General features: G+C 37.1%; 1 protein-coding gene across 1 annotated transcript; it reads right to left on the bottom strand.

Annotated features, from left to right (window-relative positions):
- Positions 1–4,136: 4,136 nt before the first annotated feature.
- LOC127974276 (CMP-N-acetylneuraminate-beta-galactosamide-alpha-2,3-sialyltransferase 1-like) lies at positions 4,137–13,294 on the bottom strand. Its single transcript, XM_052577454.1, has 4 exons — positions 13,242–13,294; positions 6,128–6,173; positions 5,911–6,030; positions 4,137–4,650 (listed from the first exon to the last, which is right to left on the bottom strand). The coding sequence occupies exons 1-4, from the start codon at positions 13,292–13,294 to the stop codon at positions 4,477–4,479; spliced, it is 393 nt and encodes a 130-aa protein (XP_052433414.1). The 3' UTR covers positions 4,137–4,476.
- Between the last annotated feature and the right edge of the window lie 7,429 nt (positions 13,295–20,723).

Below are 20,723 nucleotides of genomic sequence, written 5' to 3'. Positions count from 1 at the left end.
ACTCCTGGAGCAAAATTCTAAACCCAACAGGAAGTCAGTTATTTTTAATATTATGAGCAAATTTAGTGTCATTTTTGCCATTTTTGCCAACTCCTCCTAGAGATTTATTCAGATCAACACCAAATTTGGTATGCCTGATCTAAAGGCCTTTGCGATGTTAAATTGCAAAGATATTGAGTTTTTTTCGAGGGCGTGTCCGTGGCGGCCTGGCGAATTTCGATGATTCGCCATGAAAAATGAAGTTGCTATAACTCAGACATACAATGTCCAATCTGCCCCAAACTTCACATGTTTGATGAGACTCCGAACCTGAACAGATTGACATGCCCATATTCAGTTTTAGTCATAGCGCCACCTGCTGGCAACAGGAAGTGACATGTTTTACGCTGCAACAAACTACTCCTAGAAATCTTTTGACATTAATGTATTTTTCGTGGTCAGTCTAATCTAAAGGCCTGTGCAATGTTAACTTGTGGAGATCTTGAGTTTTTGTTAAAGGGCGTGTCCATGGCGCCATGACAAAATTTGATGTCTCGCCACAGAAAGAGAAGTTGTTGTAACTCAGACATAAAATGTTCAATCTTCCCCAAACTTCACATGTTCGATAAGAGTCCTGCCCTGGACACATCTGAAAGCCAATATTCCATTATAATGATAGTGCCACCTGCTGGCAACAGGAAGATTGGCACATATATGGAATAAACATTGATATATTCTACTTATATTTATGAATTTAAACGCATATTTCTCACCATTCACCTATTTACTAAAGCCACTCGCTGCCGGCGAGCCCGGGTGCGAGGGCCCGTTCATCGCTGCTTGCAGCTTTAATTACAGACTGATGTTGAATCTCCCTTGTCTTTCCAAGATACTAGAAAGGGTAGTATCCACACAATTATATTCCTTCTTAGAGAAAAAATGTATCTGTGAGAATTTAGACCATATCATAGTACTTTGACCTGCTCTTATCATCTGATCATGGTTGTATCTCTCTATTAGTGCTATTGGATCTTAGTGCTGCGTTCGACAATATTGACCACAACATTCTTTTGCATAGACTAGAAAACTTTGTTGGCATTAACCACTGAATTAAATGATTTAACTGTCACTTTGCATTATTGACACTCTGTTTTCCTAATAAATATTGTTCAGTTGCTTTGATACATTCTGTTTTGTTTAAAGTGCTACATAAATAAAGATGACTTGACTTGACACAACTGACGCTGACTGGATATTTTCTCTTTTTTTGTACCATTCTCTCTCTCTCTCTCTCTCTCTCTATATATATATATATATATATATATATATACAGATAGAGAGAGAGAAAGAGAGAGAGTTGTCTTCCAAGCTGTGTAGGGTTATATATATTTTGGCAAGGTGTATGTGGCTCAGGTCAGGCTAGCGGTTGACAGAACTCAACTGTGCCACAGATCTTCTTGCCTTCCGGGCCACCAAGCAAATGGATGCATCATTGCCTGTTCTATAGCTGCAAGAGAGGCGACTTGCTGATAGCTAATGAGAGGTGGACATGTACACCTTTGAGATTACATGGTACAGGCAGGGCTGAGGCTTTGCCTGCAAACCTTTCCCCAAATAGCTCTGCTTCTGGAAGTTCTAGTTAGGGTTTGCCAAGACAGAGTTCATGTATTACTTGTGGCTCTGTTCTGGCCAGCCAGAGTCTTGTTCTCACATCTTATGTCTCTCCTAAATGACGTTGCTTGTGAGATTCATGCTCATAAAGACCTATCTCAAGTGCATTGTTTGATTTTTCACCCCTGGCCAGAAATGTGAAACTTTGGGTCTGGCCCCTGAGGGGCACTAGCTAATAGATTCCTGCCTCATCTGAGGTTTTTGAGACAATTCTAAATTCCAGATCTCACACCATGAGGAAGTTGTATACACTATGGCAGCTCTTTGTGTTGTGGTGTATACAACACCACTTGAATCCAGTCCACTGCCCAGTTGATACAGTGCTGGAGTTCCTTCAAGTTTTAAACATTATGTTATTATTATTTATTTGGAAGTGTTTTACATTTGGAGATGCCATTTTCTGTAGGCAAAATAATACAATTTATGATTTTTTTTTTTTTTTTTTTTTTTTTGCATAGTGATGATCGAGTGGTGACAGTGCAAAACTCTGCAAAAATCTGTTTATTCCTTTATTTGTCATACATTAAAAATCATCACTGGATTAATAAACAGTACTTACAAAACACAGGCATGGTGTTTTGGAAAATGAAAATGAATAGCATAGTGATGATCGAGTGATGACAGTGCAAAACTCTGCAAAAATCTGTTTATTCCTTTATTTGTCATACATTAAAAATCATCACTGGATTAATAAACAGTACTTACAAAACACAGGCATGGTGTTTTGGAAAATGAAAATGAATAAAAAAATATAATTTAATTAATTCATTATTTCGGATATATTTTTTTTTCTCTAAAACAAGGCACTTTTATTTGGCAAAAGAAGGCACATAAAATATTAACTTATATGAATTAATCCATGTAGCCTATCAACAAACATTTACATTTAATAACCCCATTCACGTGTTTCCTGTTTCCTTTACGAAAGAACCATGATGCATGCATGTGCTTTCCTCTGCTTGCAAACATGGCGCAGCACCGCAGGTTCTACAACAGAATGCCTGCTACTGCATCAGACGCATGTGTCGTGGTAATCTTGTGAATGCTTGTGGACTGACACGGAAGAGAAATTGCTGAATAAAGTCTTTATTTTTGTTTTCTTTGCATACAAAAAGTATTCTCGTAGCTTCACAATATTAAGGTTGAACCACTGATGTGACTTGGACTATTTTAACGATGTCCTTACTACCTTGTAGTTGTGTTGCTGTCTACGCAGAGTCAGAACTCTCGGATTTATCAGAAATATCTTAATTTGAGTTCCAAAGATGAAAGGTCTAACATGACAAATTTTCATTTTTGGGTTAACTCTACTCTTAATTTCTGTGCAATGTTTGGCATTGTGGCTGATTTAAGCTGATTAACACAAACAAATACACACATATAAAATACAAAACTAAATGGTGCCCGGAAGATGACATGGTTGGTTCACTCAGTTTTGTTGAGGCCATGACATAATAACTCATGGGAATGTGATAACATGTTATGGCCACGAGATATTAATTTGTGGGAATGTCATATTAACTAGTGGGAATGTCATATGTCTTGGCCACAAGATAATTTTATTGATGTAACTACATCCTTATGTCGTGGCTTCCAGATGCTATTTTGATGGAATGACATCCATTTCTTGTGGCCACAACTTATGTTGAGGCATTAACATATTTTTTTTTACTCATGGCCACGAATTTAATGCGTAAAAAAAAACCTGCATGACCATAGCAACCCGGGATTAGAAAATATTTATTCATTAATAGTTTATTTTGAATTAAGAAATTATTATATTATTTATTACAGAAAATATTTAATTATTAAAATATTAAATTAACCTTAAATTATGTGCGATAGTCAGCATTCAAATGAAGTTTATCATTAATAAATTTTACAATTCCTCAATGAAACACTTTTGTATTTATGATTTTGGTCTATTAATTAGCTGAAATAAAATGAAATATATGTTACATTTAAACTGCATTCAAGCAAAAAAAATCCAGTCAGCAATATCAAAGCTTGATTTTCATGTTGAGCATTTACAGTAGACTATTATTCTCAAAGTATTCAGAACATTAAGTAAAGACATCAAAATGAAGCAAAAAATGTACAAACTAATATGAAACACAACCAATAATAATAATCTAATAAGAATAATAATATTAATAATAATATACAAATAATACAGGGAAAAGGCGATCAGTTAATGGACTTATGGTCCATATGGACATATAGTTCATATTTAATTATGAAATATTTACTATAGTAAATAATATATAAATTATTTAAATTCAAAATAAAACATTAATTTATACATTTCTGATAATCCCACCTTGCTATGCCCATGCAGGTTTGTTCACACATTAAACTCGTGGCCATCAAAAAAATATGTTGTTTCCTCAACATAGCATCTCGGGGCCATATATATATATATATATATATATATATATATATATATATATATATATATATATATATATATATATATATATATATATATATATATATATATATTCCACTTAACCATGGCATATTATTCATATTATCACAAAGAATAAAACTGAGTGAAACTGATATTATCCATGTCTGCATCATATGGGCAACATTTGCAAACAGCCTCAAAGTCATTTAATCAGTACCAGTCATTTAATCATTTTTAACCATCAAACTTTTTTTTTTTTAATCTTCATTTTAAAAGTCAATAAAAAAATCAAATCAAATCAAATCTCTAAAGCTTTCAATCCTTAAATAAATGGTAATAAGTGCTCAAATGGCCCCTGTCTTGTGGTACTGTATTTCTGTTCTGTTAAGGCTTTGTGGAAAATTCCATGTGTGAGCTCAACCTCCTCTGTAGAGTGTGATCTTGTGTTTGTCTGCTAAGAGCAGTGTGATGTTGTACTCAAAGTCTCCATCATGGACGCCTGTTTGTCTGAATGCTCCTCCCAGCTTGTTATCCTCCCAGTAATGGTGCCAGTTTCCATCCTGGTCAGCACCAAATCCAAACACTTTCACCTACATCCAACAGAAAAGACAGGCTTTAGAACTGAAAGCTGTTCCTTTAGATCATCACCATGATTTACTGATTATTTTATTAGCAGTAGAATAATTTCAGCAGCAGTAGTAATAGTGGTAGTAGAACTTATTAATTAGTTTTAACATTAAACCTTTCTTTCCAAATTTGCTGTATGGTTGTTAGATCTATCAGTCTGGCTTCTGATACATTATCAACACCACACAATCTGTTACTATTATAATATATTCTAAACCAGTGTTTTTTTTTTCAAAATAATACCAAATGACATAAAGATCAGTGTTAATCTATGTTTATTAGATCATATAAAATGACAAATGTAGTGATCTGACAAACATTTAGGTGTATCTAAAAAAAATAGAATATCATGGAAAATTTCTTTATTAATTTAATTCAAAAAAGAAAACTTTCTTATAATCTAGATTCACTGCACAAAAACTGAAATATTTAAAAACAAAATGTATTTTCATTCTGATGGTTATGACTTACAGAGTAGGAAAATAAAATAAAAATGAGTATATAAAATATTGTGAATATTTTCTAAAAGATCAATCAAAAAAAAAGAAAAGAAAAGATTTCCAAAACGGCGTGGCATGGAGGTGATCAGTTTTATGATATGATGTTTTTTTTTTCTGATTTAGGAATGGCTGAGTTCTAGGAACGTGACAGCTGTAGCCCTTTTCCTGAATATGTGAGTGTGGTGACTCTTGATACTCTGACTCTGGCTTCAGTCCACTCCTTGTGAAGCTCTCTCAAATTTCTTGAATCGGCTTTTCCTGACAATCTTCCCAAGGCTGCGGTCATCCCTGTTGCTTGTGCACCTTTTCCTACCAAACTTTTTCCTTTCAGTCAAGTTTATATGAATATATTTTAGGGATGCACAATAAATATTGGCTGATATATTTAAAGCCGGTTCTCTAATCAGCAGTAAATCTGTTCGTGATTTCACACAGAGCAGCATTAACTACACAGAGCCATTGTTCACTGACAAGCTGTGCAAAACATCTGCAAAATATGATTGTGTTTTTTCCTTAGATGCACCTGTACTTCTAAAAACACAGTTGCAGCAGAGGGCTGGTTCCACAAGGGGGAGATATTCATATGTGGAAACTACATTTTAGAATGGGAGTGAAATGCACTACTCAAAGCACAGAAAAGTATTAAACTGATAACAGTGAAGACACAGAAGAAAAAACAAAAACAAAACAAAACAAAAAACAATACAACTAAAATGAACATACCTCATCACAAATGTGAACTGCAAACATCAGAGACAGGAATCCAGTGGATGGATATCTCCCATTACCCTCTAGCCACGAGTCATATATATACTTTAAAAAACTGGGGTTGTAGATTAACACCTGTGAAAAGATCATGTATCAAATATCTAAAATGTAAGCTAGAGTCAAAAAGATCCACTTTGATTTTTTTTTTTTTAAAGGCACACAATCCACTAACCTTGCCCTTATTGGCTTTGATCCATGACTTGACTGGTACATATGTCCTAAAAGCCAGAGACAATCATACTGATTAATAAACAATGCTTCACTGTACTAATTAATTTGTCCTTCAGATTCTAACCCTCCCCTGCATAGCTATCTGTTCCCTCTAGAATGTACATATAGATCAAAAGTATATATATATATATATATATATATATATATATATATATATATATATATATATATATATATATATATATATATATATATATATATATATATATATATATATATATATATATATATATATATATATATATATATATATTTAATGACATCAGAATGAGCTTTATTGCCAGGTATGTTCACACCTACGAGGAATTTGTTTTTGTGACAGTGACAGAACAAAAAAAACCACAAAATGGAATAAAAAAAAATTCAAAAATACAAATAGGTAGGTAAGGAACGACAATATACGAATTGACAATGTATGGCAGGTATATTAAATATGAGCATTATGTATGTACAGGTATATTATGTGCAAAAAATGTGTACACTAAGTATGTGTGTTAGATAAATAAGGTATGTATATATAAATATAAATAGTGTAGTGTGTTCCACAGTTATTATCAATTGTTCATTAGATGGATTGCCTGAGGGAAGAAACTGGTCCTGTGTCTGGTCGTTCTGGTGCTCAGAGCTCTGTAGCGTCGACCAGATGGACACAGTTCAGAGAGGGAGTGTGCTGGATGTGAGGGGTCCAGAGTGATTTTGACAGCCCTTTTTCTCACTCTGGATCAGTACAGTTCTTGAATAGATGGGATGGTTGTACCGATGATTTGCTCAGCAGTCCGGACTACCCTCTGTAGTCTTCTGAGGTCAGATTTAGAAGCTGAGCTGAACCAGACAGTTACTGAAGTGCAGAGGATGGATTCAATGATGGTGGAGTAGAACTGTTTCAGCAGCTCCTGTGGCAGGTTAAACTTCCTCAGCTGGCGAAGGAAGTACAACCTCTGCTGGGCCTTTTTCACGATGGAGTCAATGTGAATGTCCCACTTCAGGTCCTGAGAGATAGTGGTGCCCAGGAACCTGAATGACTCCACTGCAGTCACAGTGCTGTTCATGATGGTGGGTGGGGGGAGTGCAGGGGGGTTTCTCCTGAGGTCCACCATCATCTCCACTGTTTTGAGGGTGTTAAGCTCCAGGTTGTTGAGAGTGCACCAGACAGCCAGCTCTTTTACCTCCTGTCTGTAAGCAGACTCGTCACCGTCCTGAATGAGGCGATGAGTGTGGTGTCGTCTGCAAACTTCAGGAGCTTGACAGAGGGGTCCTTAGATGTGCAATCATTGGAGTTCAGGGAGAAGAGCAGTGGTGAGAGAACGCAGCCCTGGGGAGCTCCGGTGCTGATTGTATGGGTGCTGGATGTGTATTTTCCCAGACTCACTAGCTGCTGCCTGTCTGTCAGGAAGCTGTTGATCCACTGACAGATGGAGGTGGGCACGGAGAGCTGAGTTAGTTTGGGCAGGAGTTATTCTTTGCCACTTTGATCTCCTTTTCCAGTGTGTATTTAGCCTGTTTATACAATACATTGTCCCCCTTCCTGTAAGCATCTTCTTTGGCCTGACGGAGCTGTCTGAGTTTTGCAGTGAACCACGGTTTCTTTATGGTTGTTTATCGGTTTGTTAAGATTATGTTAAAGTAGTATATATGGTGTACAAGGACAAAACAGTGTAGGCCTATTTAAATGCATTATGACTTTAACATGGTTTATGTGGAAACCCCAGACACAAAGTTTTGAGTATATTCATTTTCCAATTTTTTTATTTTATTTTAGCTATGTATATCTGTGAGCAGAGTGACTATATAAACAAAGTCACTTCCCTGCAGACCCGTCGGGACAAGGCAGGCAAACCAAGCAATTGCTTGGGGACCCGAGCTGGCCTGGGGCCCCAAGACAACGACTGGTAAGAATAAAATGCAACGACACTGTGTGAGCACCCGTTTGATGCAGCAACGTGTAATGACACTGTTATCGGGATCCCCCTCAAGGGGGCCCCTCTCAGTAGTCGCTGACAGCAGCCAGCCAACCACGTGATCTCACGTGATGGACTAATATCTGTAAATATTAAGCCAGAACAGTCTATTTAAATATGAATCCTGCATGTTCTGCGTGTCTCTGTCAATTAATGGAGCAGAAGCGCAACTTCCTTTATTACAGACATTGAAGCGCACGTGATGCTCGTGGTAATTTCAGCGTCTGCTGTCTCACTAAATAAGACGAGAACACATGAACAACATCTCCAGAACTGCTCTGACAGTCACTTCATGAGCATTTGACCGTTTGATTTGAGTAAAACTAGCGTCACATCACATACAGAGAACTGTAAAGGTACGTCAACCCGTCAAAATAAAAGTCCCATTTTAGACAAGTATTTGCCAGAGATGTATTACTATTGTTCCGCAGAATTTACATAGCCTACTACTAAAAAAAAAAAAATCACACTTTTTTTTTAAGGTTTAATCACAAAAAAATTCTTCCATGTTTTATTTTTAATAGTAAATCCCCATTGTTTACCAAAAAGTTAAGTTTGCTTAATTTTCAATAATTAAAATATAAATTAAATTAATGTTTTATGTGTTTAATGTTTAATGTGCATCTCAGAAAATGCTTTATTTAAAACTCCAACTGAATGGCACTTAAATGCACTTCCTCTGTCAACTATATTGTCATTGTTCACAGTACAAGTACAGACAGAGAAACAATGGATAATAATTAAATGTTTATTTTTGATGTATGCATTGCATTCTATGCATTTAAAAATAAAAAAATAAAAATAAAAATTCTAAAAAAGGAAACTTAGTTGTTCATTTTAAGAGACCCAGGAATCTTATTTTCTCTTGTATAATTAATATTAATAAGCAAAAACAAATTTTATCCGATTACTCGATTATTCGATGGAATAAAAAATTTGATAGCTACAGCCCCAGATGAAAGTGCATGCCATATTATTCCACCATGGTAATCTATTTACCAAATGGGGGTTATGAAAACCACACAATTAATTCCGTGCATCAAACATATGCTTGGGATGTTTTTAAGCATAGGTAGTGAAAGCAGCTACCTGCATCCCTTCCCTTCTAATATCAAAATATGGAAATGCTAACATATCTTTACTTTTTCGGTAAACTTTATAATAAGTCAAAATACTGTTTGCTAACAGTTAAATGACAATTAACTCAAGATTAATTAACTATCAATTTACCATCTATTAATGATTGTTATTACAAAGTGTCTACCATCTAACTTAGTTAGCAACTGGTTTTGGGAAACGCACCCCTGAGCTGTTAATAGTGACCTCTTTCAATATGCTAACAGTGAAATGGTAAAACGTACTTCACAGGTAATTTCAGATTTTATTTTCAATTATTTTCCCAGCTACACCATCAACTTCATCCTCAACATCAACAGATGCATCACTTCTCAGTGCTGATGTTTCCTCTATATAGCACAAGGTACCGCAAGCTCTATAATTATAGCTGATATTCTGCACAGCCCAGAGTTTAAACTGATAAGTGTGTGCTGTCATATTATTAGAAAACAAAAGCAGTGCAAATCACTATTGAATTCCCACCAAACTATTTTTTTCAAGCAGTATTTGCACTGTAAACCTTTTTTATTCATGTAAAGTGTGGGTGAACTTAAACTGTATGGCTATACGGGGGTCGGGGGGCCTCTATGTCCATTTTGCTTGGGGCCCCCAAATTCCTTCAAACAGGCCTATAAAAATCACCTGGCTTATGCTTGTAAATATTTATTATACTTCTTTTATATGAATTATATATTATTTATGTTGTAATGCATTAACACATGACATACACTGACACTTTACATTAAGGGCCAGATTTACTAAACTGGACAAATTAGTGTTTGAACGCAATTCCATAAAAGCACGTATGGGAGGAGAAAATTCTATGGGTGATTTACTGACAGCGCGCAACAGTCACAACTTAATTATGTTGTGAAGGGGCAGGGTTATCAGACTCCGATTATTATGACAAAATAACTTGAAACAATACATGGCTGTGAACATAGTGTATAAGTACATAGTGTATAAGCACATAGTGTATAATGTGTCATTTGTGATACAAAATGTGTGCTTATTAAATCCTGATAGTACTATTTTAATGCCAAAAGACTGTTTGTACTGGCACAAGTTGCTAGTAAATTTGGCCCCAAGCAAAGCAGTCTGATGGCTGAAGGTCTGGAATCCATGGCTTTCATTGGCCAAAGCCCACCCATGTGGCCAAATTACCGACATGTCAAACAATCAATCACAGTTTGTTTTGTTCAGCATCACGTTTAGGGGTGTGGAAATGTCGCCACAATAAAAGACACAGTGTTTAAAACTCGTGGATGTATTTTAAAGATACTATGCAATGTAATTTAAATATTTCACATACTGAGAGTCCAGCATTTAGCTGATCCTGAAAAGCACTTATTGTCACAGTTGTAAACATGACGGTAAAAATCTTCTTTCATGAGGGGTTTGGAGTCATGGCATGTTTGTTTCCAGTTGGAAGGTTTGTAGCAAATTCACTCAAAGTGAGATGAACATAATTAATCATAACAGGTTATTATTAATCACATTCTCCAGGAATTACTTGTAGTATAATAGCATTAATAGTACAATAAAATGATTTATTCATCTGCAGGATGGACAGTGTTAATAGTCTATTGACTCCAAGTAAAATTATTTATCTGGCCATGAAAAATAATCTTACTACTAATACATTGGTCCCAGAGCTGTCACAGTTCATGAATGCACCGTCTCATGTTAAATCATGTTGATTGTTTCATGTTGGTGTTACTTACAGCTGCAGCTCAGCTCATTCCACCAGCCTACTTAATGCCCCGTCTTCTGTCTCTTGTTTGTCAGATCATTGTTTGAGGTCCTCCGTGCTTCATGTCTGTATTCCACCAGCTCTGCTTCATTGTGTCTTGTTCCATTGTGTCGCTCTTGGATTAACCAGTCATCGCCATGGATTACTCACCACCACCACCACCTCCACCAGCGCACTCAGACACGTCCTCACCTGTCTGTGCTGCCATTGAGGTCCCTGCGTCACCCACCATCATCTACTTACTCTGTTCAATAAATACCCATTACTCACAACAGCTTCCTGCCCTTACTCACAGCCGTGACAAGAGCATGTAACAAAACTGGAACATTAAAGTGACCTCCCCGCAGCAAACACAGACAACCAGACAACAGACAACAAGTGTATATACATATGGATGTTTATTAAACTACACTATAGGAGTGCATGCAACATCTGACTAGACACAAACATACACACATTAAACATACAGGTGCTTGTCAGTAAATTAGAATCTCAGGGAAAAGTTAATTCATGTCTGTAATTCAACTCAAATTGTGAAACCCATGCATTAAATAAATTAAATTCACAGACTGAAGTAGTCTAAATCTTTGTTTCTTTTAATTGTGATGATTTTGGCTCACATTTAACAAAACCCCACCAATTCACCATCTTAACAAATTATAATACATCATATTCTAATTTGTTGAAATGGTGAATTTATGGGTTTTTGTTAAATGTGAGCCAATCAGCTAATAAACTCAAAATACCTGCAAAGGTTTCCTGAGCCTCCAAAATGGTCTCTGACAAACAGTGACACACTTAACTAGGAGTGTAAGTCCCAAAAATTCATTGCCAATAAGCTGGCTGTTCACAGAGTGCTGTATCCAAGGATGTTAACAGAAAGTTGAGTGGAACGAAAAAGAGTGGAAGAAAAAGATGCACAACCACCTGAGAAAACCTCAGCCTTATGAGGACTGTCAAGCAAACTGGATTCAATAATTTTAGAGAATTTCACAAGGAATGCACTGAGGCTGGGGTCAAGGCATCAAGAGCCACCACACACAGACATGTCAAGGAATTTGGCTACAATTGTATTCATCGAGGGCAGCATTAGTTCAGTCAGGCCACAGAGGCATAGGCTGCGACCAGCTGATGTGGTCAGCTGTCAAATCGCTCCAATCACTACCACTCTACTATTAGACACAGGACATATATACGTGGCACCACTGCTCGGTAAGCATGCTCAAACGGCTCGCAAGGCTCAAACTGTTTGCGAGAGCTCAGGAACTAATCAGATGGCGAATCTATCTCCATAGGAAGCGTGAAAATCATGTTTTTGGCAGGATTACCACAGAGTATCTCACCAGATTTCAAGTTGTGAACTTAAGCGAATTTGCAGCGTTGTTTGTCAAGCGATGGACTGAAAGCGATATGAGCTAGCTCTTGATATAGACACTTTGCCCCTGATTCATCGCCAAAGTTGTACGACTGACGCAACAACTTTACACAAGATCTGCTTCCCCACTGGAAGAAACAAGATATTCAAGAAGAATGAAAGCATCTCCAAACAGCATCTAAAAACAGCCATTTCACCTTTAATTAATCTCTGGACGTCTTCACGAAGACATTGCTTATTGTCTAAGGCTAATTGTCAGTTATGTTTGCGAGGCATGCTATCATATTACCACACCTGTAACACTACCAGTTAAATATACCTTCAAGCTTGTTTATCTGTTGCAAAGCTGTCGATATGAATGGGCTGCTGCTTCAGGCTCATCTATTGGGGATGCTTTCATTAAACTTATCCAACTATTTCCAACACACTGGGTTTAAATCAGTGATCTGCTGTTGCTCAAGCTAGTTTATCAATAAAGTGATTGATACTAATGTACAGATCCTAAATTTTTCCCGTATCAATGCTAAAACGTTACCCAAACAAGGGCTTATGCTGTTGCCTTAATTTGAGTACAGACCATATGCCTTACAGCTTTCAAGGTGCATGCTGATCTTTTTAGCTGTTTTAAAAGAGCACCCTACACTACTTCTTTTCTTCTGTAAGGGGATCCTGCACCCACTCTATGCACTTAAGAAGGTATTGCTTGTTGCTTGTCAAGGCTTATCTATTGTCCAGTATCATGTGCTAGCCTGCCGTTGCATAAGCAGGATTTATGCTTTCGCTGGCTCCACTTGCAAGCCTCCTCTGACTGCGCGTGCACCTGACCAAATGGTCAAGGCTTTATACTAGTTACATTTGCCGCCGTACAGGGTCATACGGGTGCTGGAAATCAGTGCACTGGGCCATAGTAATTTGCTTTCTTACTGAATGGTTAATCATGATTTCATAAAATAAGCAGCTCTGCTCGAGTCTGCACGTGTGGCTGTAGTGTGCTCTTTATTAACACGCACCCTCCGATAGAAGAGAGGGAAGAGAATAAAAAAAAAAAAAACTTGCCAGAGGTTGCTGCTCAGTCAGCAGTGGCTCAGAATGACAAATTATGGTAAACTGAGAACGAAATATGGGTACTCGCTGAGTATCAGGCATTAGGTGTGTTCAAGTTCACACAGCACTGTGTAAACCGCCGCAGTTTCTCCAGAGTGACTGCAGGAGCGCTGATGATGACACAGCTGTTTCATTACTGCATTTTATTTACTTCATCTGTGATAAGTATGCAAACACTGCTTGAGTGTAACTTACAGGAGGAGAAGTGTCCGGCAGACATGTCTGTTTTCAACCTCACAAACTGATTTTAGACAGCCTTCTGAGGCAGATTAATGGTCTACAGCATAATATAGAAGTTTTGGTGATAACTAAGTAGAAAAAAAAAAAAAAAAAAAAAACCTCCAGATGAAGGCATCTGAAGCTAACATTGAATTCAGACATGCCTTGATGCTTGCCAACTTTGGGATGCATCTGTCACAGGCCGGAACTGGTTCCTACTAAATGTACCACCTCGAGGAGTTTACCCAGAGACACCACAGACAGACAGCAAGGTAAGTATAAAAGTTAAATTTTATTAAGTTAAGACCCTAAATACTAAAACACATGATGAAAGAGTCCCAACTCCGGTTCCCTCGGTCCAGCAGCGGTGGGGGCTTTTGGCACATTGGTCCCAACCCAACAGATAACAGAATGGGAAGCCAACTGAATCCTTCAACAGAGCAGATAACAATACAGGTAGAACTACAAGGTCTCCACTCAGCAATTCCTTTCCAAGCAATCGATGGTCAGTAATGATTCCTCTTCGGGACAGCCAATGGCCAATACCTGCATAACAGTGACAAACGAGTAGCACAACAGTTCCTCTCCAAACCAGTAAAGATAGGATTCGAGCCCATGGCAATTCCTCCTTAAACAGCAGGTGATCGTACAGCCAGTGATACAGTGATCTTCGCCTAACGGCTTCTCTTTGGCAGGTGATTGAACAGATAATGGAACAGACGATGGCAAGAGGAGTTAGTTCGCGTTAGTCCTTCCCGCTCTGTCCTTTCCACTCTGTCCGCTCCACTCTGTCCAAGCGCTCTTCATGTCAAAATGTCCCTTTTATATTCCACCTAATCAGTCTGCGTCCCAATCGCCATTGACTTCCCTCCTATTGCACAGCTAAAACTCATCCCTTCATTACATCGCAACGCCCGGGCACAATACATGGGGGAAACCCCGAAACCGGGCTAAGTGTTGGCTAATGCTAAATGTAAGCACGATGTAAGACACTGTAATATGCTCTGGTCCCCTCCCTGCTTACCATGGTGATGAGATGCATAGCAGATTGTCATCACTCAATGGCTGGATGTCTAAGTGGTGCCCACAGAATAACATAGGTTTCATAGACAATTGGACAACCTTTTGGAGCAGACCTGACCTGTTGAAAAGAGATGGTCTTCATTCATCCTGGGGTGGTGCCGCTCTTCTCTCTAAAAATATGGCATATAGTCTTAGAGTTTATACTTGACTAACTGGGGCCCAGGTCAGGAAGCAGCGTTCAAAAGGCAAAGGGGGAGGTGTTGCTTCAATTTCTAACAATGTTTTCAGGAATTCTCAGAGGGCAGGCTTCAAGTATAACTCGTTTGAAGTAATGGTGCTTTATATAGCATTATCCAGAGAAACAAATGTTAATGATAAATCCCCTGTGATGTTTGTACTGGCTACTGTATATAGGCCACCAGGGCACCATAAAGAATTTATTAAAGAGTTTGCTGATTTTACATCCGAGTTAGTTCTGGCTGCAGATAAAGTTTAATAGTTGGTTATTTTAATATCCATGTTGATAATGAAAAAGATGCATTGGGACCAGCATTTATAGACATTCTGATTCTGACACTCTGTTGGGGTTAGACAACACATTCCAGGACCTACTCATTGTCAAAATCATACTCTATATTTAATACTGTCACATGGAATTGATGTTGATGGTGTTGAAATTATTCAGCCAAGTGATGATATCTCAGATCATTATTTAGGTTTGTGCAAACTTCATATAGCCAAAATTGTAAATTCTACTTGGTAGTATTGTAGAACCATCACTTCTACCAAAAAAAAAAGCATTAAAATCTGCTAGATCCGATTACTTTTCTTCTCTTTTAGAAGAAAACAATCATAACTCCAGGTATTTATTCAATAAAGTGGCTAAATTATCGAAATATAAAGCCAAGTGTTGACATTTCACAACACCACAGCATTAATGACTTTATGAACTACTTTACTTCTAAAATCGATACTATTAGAGATAAAATTGTAACCATTCAGCCATCAGCTACAGTATCGCATCAGACAGTGCACTATAGACCCCCTGAGGAACAATTCCACTCATTCTCTACTATAGGAGAAGAAGAATTGTATAAACTTGTTAAATCATCTAAACTAACAACATGTATTTTATAACCTATACCATCTAAGCTCCTAAAAGAGGAGTCATAAATCCTCTTCTAACTATTATTAATTCCTCATTGTCATTAGGATATGTCCCCAAAACCTTCAAACTGCCTGTTTTTAAGCCTCTCGTCAAAAAAACACAACTTGACCCCAAAGAACTGGTTAATTATAGACCGATCTCGAATCTCCCTTTTTTGTCCAAGATACTAGAAAAGGTAGTATCCTCACAATTATATTCCTTCTTAGAGAATAATGGTATCTGTGAGGATTTCCAGTCAGGATTTAGACCATATCATAATACTGAGACTGCTCTCCTTAGTGTTACAAATAGCCTGCTCTTATCATCTGATCATGGTTTTATCTCTCTATTAGTTCTATTGGATCTTAGTGCTGCGTTTGACACAATTGACCACAACATTCTTTTACATAGACTTGAACACTTTGTTGGCATTAATGGAAGTGCATTAGCATGGTTTAAATCGTACTTATATGACTGCCATCAATTTGTAGCAGTGAATGAATAGGTATCATATTGATCACAAGTGCAGTATGGAGTACCTCAAGGCTCAGTACTAGGGCTGCTACTCTTCATGCTTTGTATGTTACCCTAGATATCATCAGGAAACATGGTGTTAGCTTTCACTGTTATGCTGATGATACTCAGCTCTATATTTTTTTCGCGGCCCGGTGAAACACACCAATTTGAAAAACTAATGGAATGCATAGTCGATATAAAAAAACTGCATGACAAGTAATTTCTTACTGCTAAATTCTGAAAAATCCAAGGTGTTAATTATAGGCCCTAAAAACTATGCATGCAATAACCTAGAACACTGTCTAAAACTTGATGGCTGCTCTGCCAGTTATTCGTCATCAGTTAGGAACCTAGGTGTGCTATTTTATAGCAATCTTTCCTTAGAAAGCCATGTTTATAACATTTGTAAAACTGCATTTTTCCATCTAAAATATATATATATAAATTACGGCCTATGCTCTTAATGTAAAATGCAGAAATGTTAATCCATAAGTAAGTAAGTAAATAAATTTTATTTATATAGCACATTTAAACATAGCAGGGCTATCCAAAGTGCTGAACAAAGTAAAAACAAATAGAATAAAACACAGAAACAACCAAACAGAAACAGCATCAGGAGATAGTTAAAAATGCCAGGGAATAAAAATACGTTTTCAATTTAGATTTAAAATTCATCCATGCATTTATGACCTCAAGGTTAGATTATTGTAATGCTTTATTGGGTGGATGTTCTGCACGCTTAGTAAGCAAACTACAGCTAGTCCAAAATGCAGCATCAAGAGTTCTTTCTAGAACCAGGAAGTATGACCATATTAGCCCTGAATGGTTTAGCCCCTCGGTATTTGAATGAGCTCCTGTCACATTATAATCCTCCACGTCTGCTACGTTCTCAAAACCCAGGCAATTTGATAATACCTAGAATATCAAAATCAACTGTGGCTGGCAGATCATTTTCCTATTTGCCGCATAAACTCTGGAATAACCTACCTAACATTGTTTTGGAAGCAGACACACTCTTGCAGTTTAAATCTAGATTAAAGACCCATCTCTTTAACCTGACTTACATATCCCTTAGCAAAAAGTAGTATACTTCAAGTTTATTTTATTAAGTTTACTTAAAGTTTATGTTAAGTACTTTTAAGTATACTTTATGTAGCGAGTATACAAAGTGTTCTAGTGCTCTAGTAGTATACTTGTAAATGTACTGTTTCAATACTCCTTGGGACTAAATCGGCCCACTTTCTAGAATATAAAATATACTTTTAGCAAACTTTGAGTACACAACTAGTTTACCTCTATGTTTATAGTTTGTACTGCAATTATAATAAAAGTGAACTTGATTTGCTGATAGTTTATTAATTAAATGCGTTGTACACTTATACTGCAAGTAAACTCATAAGTTTTCTTTAAGTGAAATTTATATCGAACTTTAAGACTACTATGTCCCTATTTAGGTTTGAATTTGTATAAATTTTGTTACATGAATATCTGAGAATGCAAAATATACAAAGAAAGAACAGTGTATATGCTTGTAAAAAAAAAAACATTTAATTCTAGCTTCATGCATTGTTTTTTTAAACACTTTAATGTGGGTTAGTTACAAAAAAAAGTTGATAGATGCAGGCTATGCTCACTTTAACTATACAGAAATCCTTGCAAAATTCCAATCAGACAACGGATGAAGAGATTTCGCTCAAGAGCAATTGATGACATATTATTATGGTTTTTATGACCTAGATGTACATTTTACCAGTTGTTACCTACAGTTTATACAAACATTATGGTCATCGACCAGTGATTGATATCTCAAACATAATAATAACGGTTAGACGTTGGATTTTGGTTGAAAATGAAAATCGTGGTTGACGTCTAAATCCAACGACTGTTTGACGTCAAGCTCCAATGTTGGGCAGATGCTGAATTTTGGCTGGAATAAACAACCCCCCCCCCCCCCAAAAAAAATAAAATAAATAAAAAATAAATATAAAAAATGGTGAAATGCATGGCAGCACACGTATTACCAGCTTCACTTATTACTAACCAGTTTGACTTTATTTCTATCAGACGTCTACAGAAGTTCTTTTTGAGAATTAACAGAGGTTTAGATATTGATGTTTTATGTGAAAAAAAATTGGTCACCATTATTGTAATAGTGTTAACCAAAACACATAATTTGTTATAAAAGGAGCCATAAACTAAGATAAGGTGATATCGTTTTCATCATCATGAAGACAAATGATTGAGGAAAGTTATTTTTATCATCATTCACTCAAAGTGGTTATTTATTATTAATGAGCAATATTCAAGGGATGATACTTTCTTCCCTCGGATCAGACATTCTGAAAAAGGGGGGTGAAATGCTCGTTTTCACTCAATATCCTGTTAATCTTGAGTACCTATAGAGTAGTACTGCATCCTTCATAACTCCCAAAAGTCTTTAGTTTTATTATATTCATAAGAGAAAGATAGTCTGTACCGATTTTTCCCGGAAAAACACGACCGGCTGGAGGCGTGACGTGTGGGCGGAGCTAAAGAATCACGAGCGCCAGTAGGCTTTTGCGTTGAGAGCATGTGGAAGCTGTGACATTACCGTGAGGGAAAAACCATCATCCAAAACAAACCATGGCTTACAGTCAGATTCAGCCGTTTATTTATGATCCAGAATCAGATCCCGAGGCTGAAACTGAACGAGAGCAGCAGCAGCAACGACTCGCTCCGAGCGGGGCTCAAACCCGGGTCTCCGGCATGGGAGGCGGACGCACTAACAAGGAGGCAGAGATATTTTAAGCAGTTTTACTCACCGTCTGCGGTTCCAACACACGATCGTGACCCTTTTTCGTTGGGATTGCATCATCTTTAAGAAATAAACGATACGCAAATCCGTCGTCAAACTGGGCCTTGTTTGTAAAACAAGCATCTTCGAAATGCAGGGAAAAAAACAAAAACACTTGCACAACTCCGTTGATGCTCTGTAAAAATAAACTCCATCCACTGGTCCCTTAATGCTGTTTTTTTTGGTAATCTGTGCAGGGTTGTCTTGCCCTGGCAACCAAAAACACACTTCTTTGGTGACATTTCGCGACGCTCTCGCTCTGATCAGTGAATGCCTGTTGTGTTCTCAGTGCTCTGCTATACGGGAGCGCGCGCTCTTCCGGCAGAAGTGCCTCAGGACCCATATAAAGAAATTCCGCTCCATCTAACGTCACACAGAGCCATACTCGAAAAAAACTTTCCGAAACTTGTGACAAACCGGAAGGAGTATTTTGGGAACAAAAATACTCTTTCAAATGTACAACTTAATTTTTGAAACTTTGTCCATGTTTAGCATGGGAATCCAACTCTTTAACAGTGTAAAAAACTCAGTATGCATGAAATAGCATTTCACCCCCCCTTTAAATACATTTTGGGAGAAAAAGTTTTCGAGACACATAGAAGTCAATAATCAGTATTTGAATCTCAACAATGATTACAAGATTAATGCAGCAATGCATGCTGGGAGCCACCATAGATTAAAACGCATGGCTCCCAAGCATGCATTGCTGCATGAAGCATGTCACCATTGTTGAGATTCATACGCTGATTGTTGATGTCTGTGTGTGTCAGTGTAGGTTAAGTTTTTTGAGCTCATGTTTGTTAAAAGATTTTAACTGATTGTTATAATACTGCTGGATCTCATGTGGCAGAAACACAGGGTTTGTAATATGATTGTACTAATGGAACATAATTGTTAGATTAAAAAACATCAGTGAATCAGGTTAATTCATGATGATTATAAAACCATTTAACAGGTAACAGCAATCACTGTTGACAACGTTTTGTCGGGGCTGAACGCAGCCCAAATGACTAATCATGTGCTAATCATGATCCGGCTGATTGGGTTCTTCGAACACACCTGTTGTGCATGATTAGTATCGCTGGATTGAGTTATCTGAGATAATTGCGCGTTCATGTGTTGGCTCAAAAGGGGATATGTATCGATACTCGAAACCATGATCAGCAGTGCAGCGATTGGCTGGTGGCAAGACGTCAATGTAATGACGTCATATAATTTAAAATGACACCTGAGGAAAAACTTGACAAATTTCTGGACTTTTATAAGGAAACAGCCAAGCAAACAAAACTACATAAATGTTATAATAGATACATGAGACAGATAATAGATACATGTTTTTATTTTATTATAATTTTTGTCATGATTCCTAATTATTTTGATTCGCAATTTATAATAGTTGTGCAGTCTTTACATTTTTATTTCAATGTAGATTCATTTCATTTTATATTTGGACAGATTTGTTACATGACAGCATTAATGAAAGTTTCTTAAGG

This window comes from Carassius gibelio, chromosome B16 (assembly GCF_023724105.1).
Source record: "Carassius gibelio isolate Cgi1373 ecotype wild population from Czech Republic chromosome B16, carGib1.2-hapl.c, whole genome shotgun sequence".
NCBI lineage: Eukaryota > Metazoa > Chordata > Actinopteri > Cypriniformes > Cyprinidae > Carassius > Carassius gibelio.
Note: the sequence above shows the minus strand (reverse complement) of the source record. Positions and strands in the feature narration are given on the sequence as shown.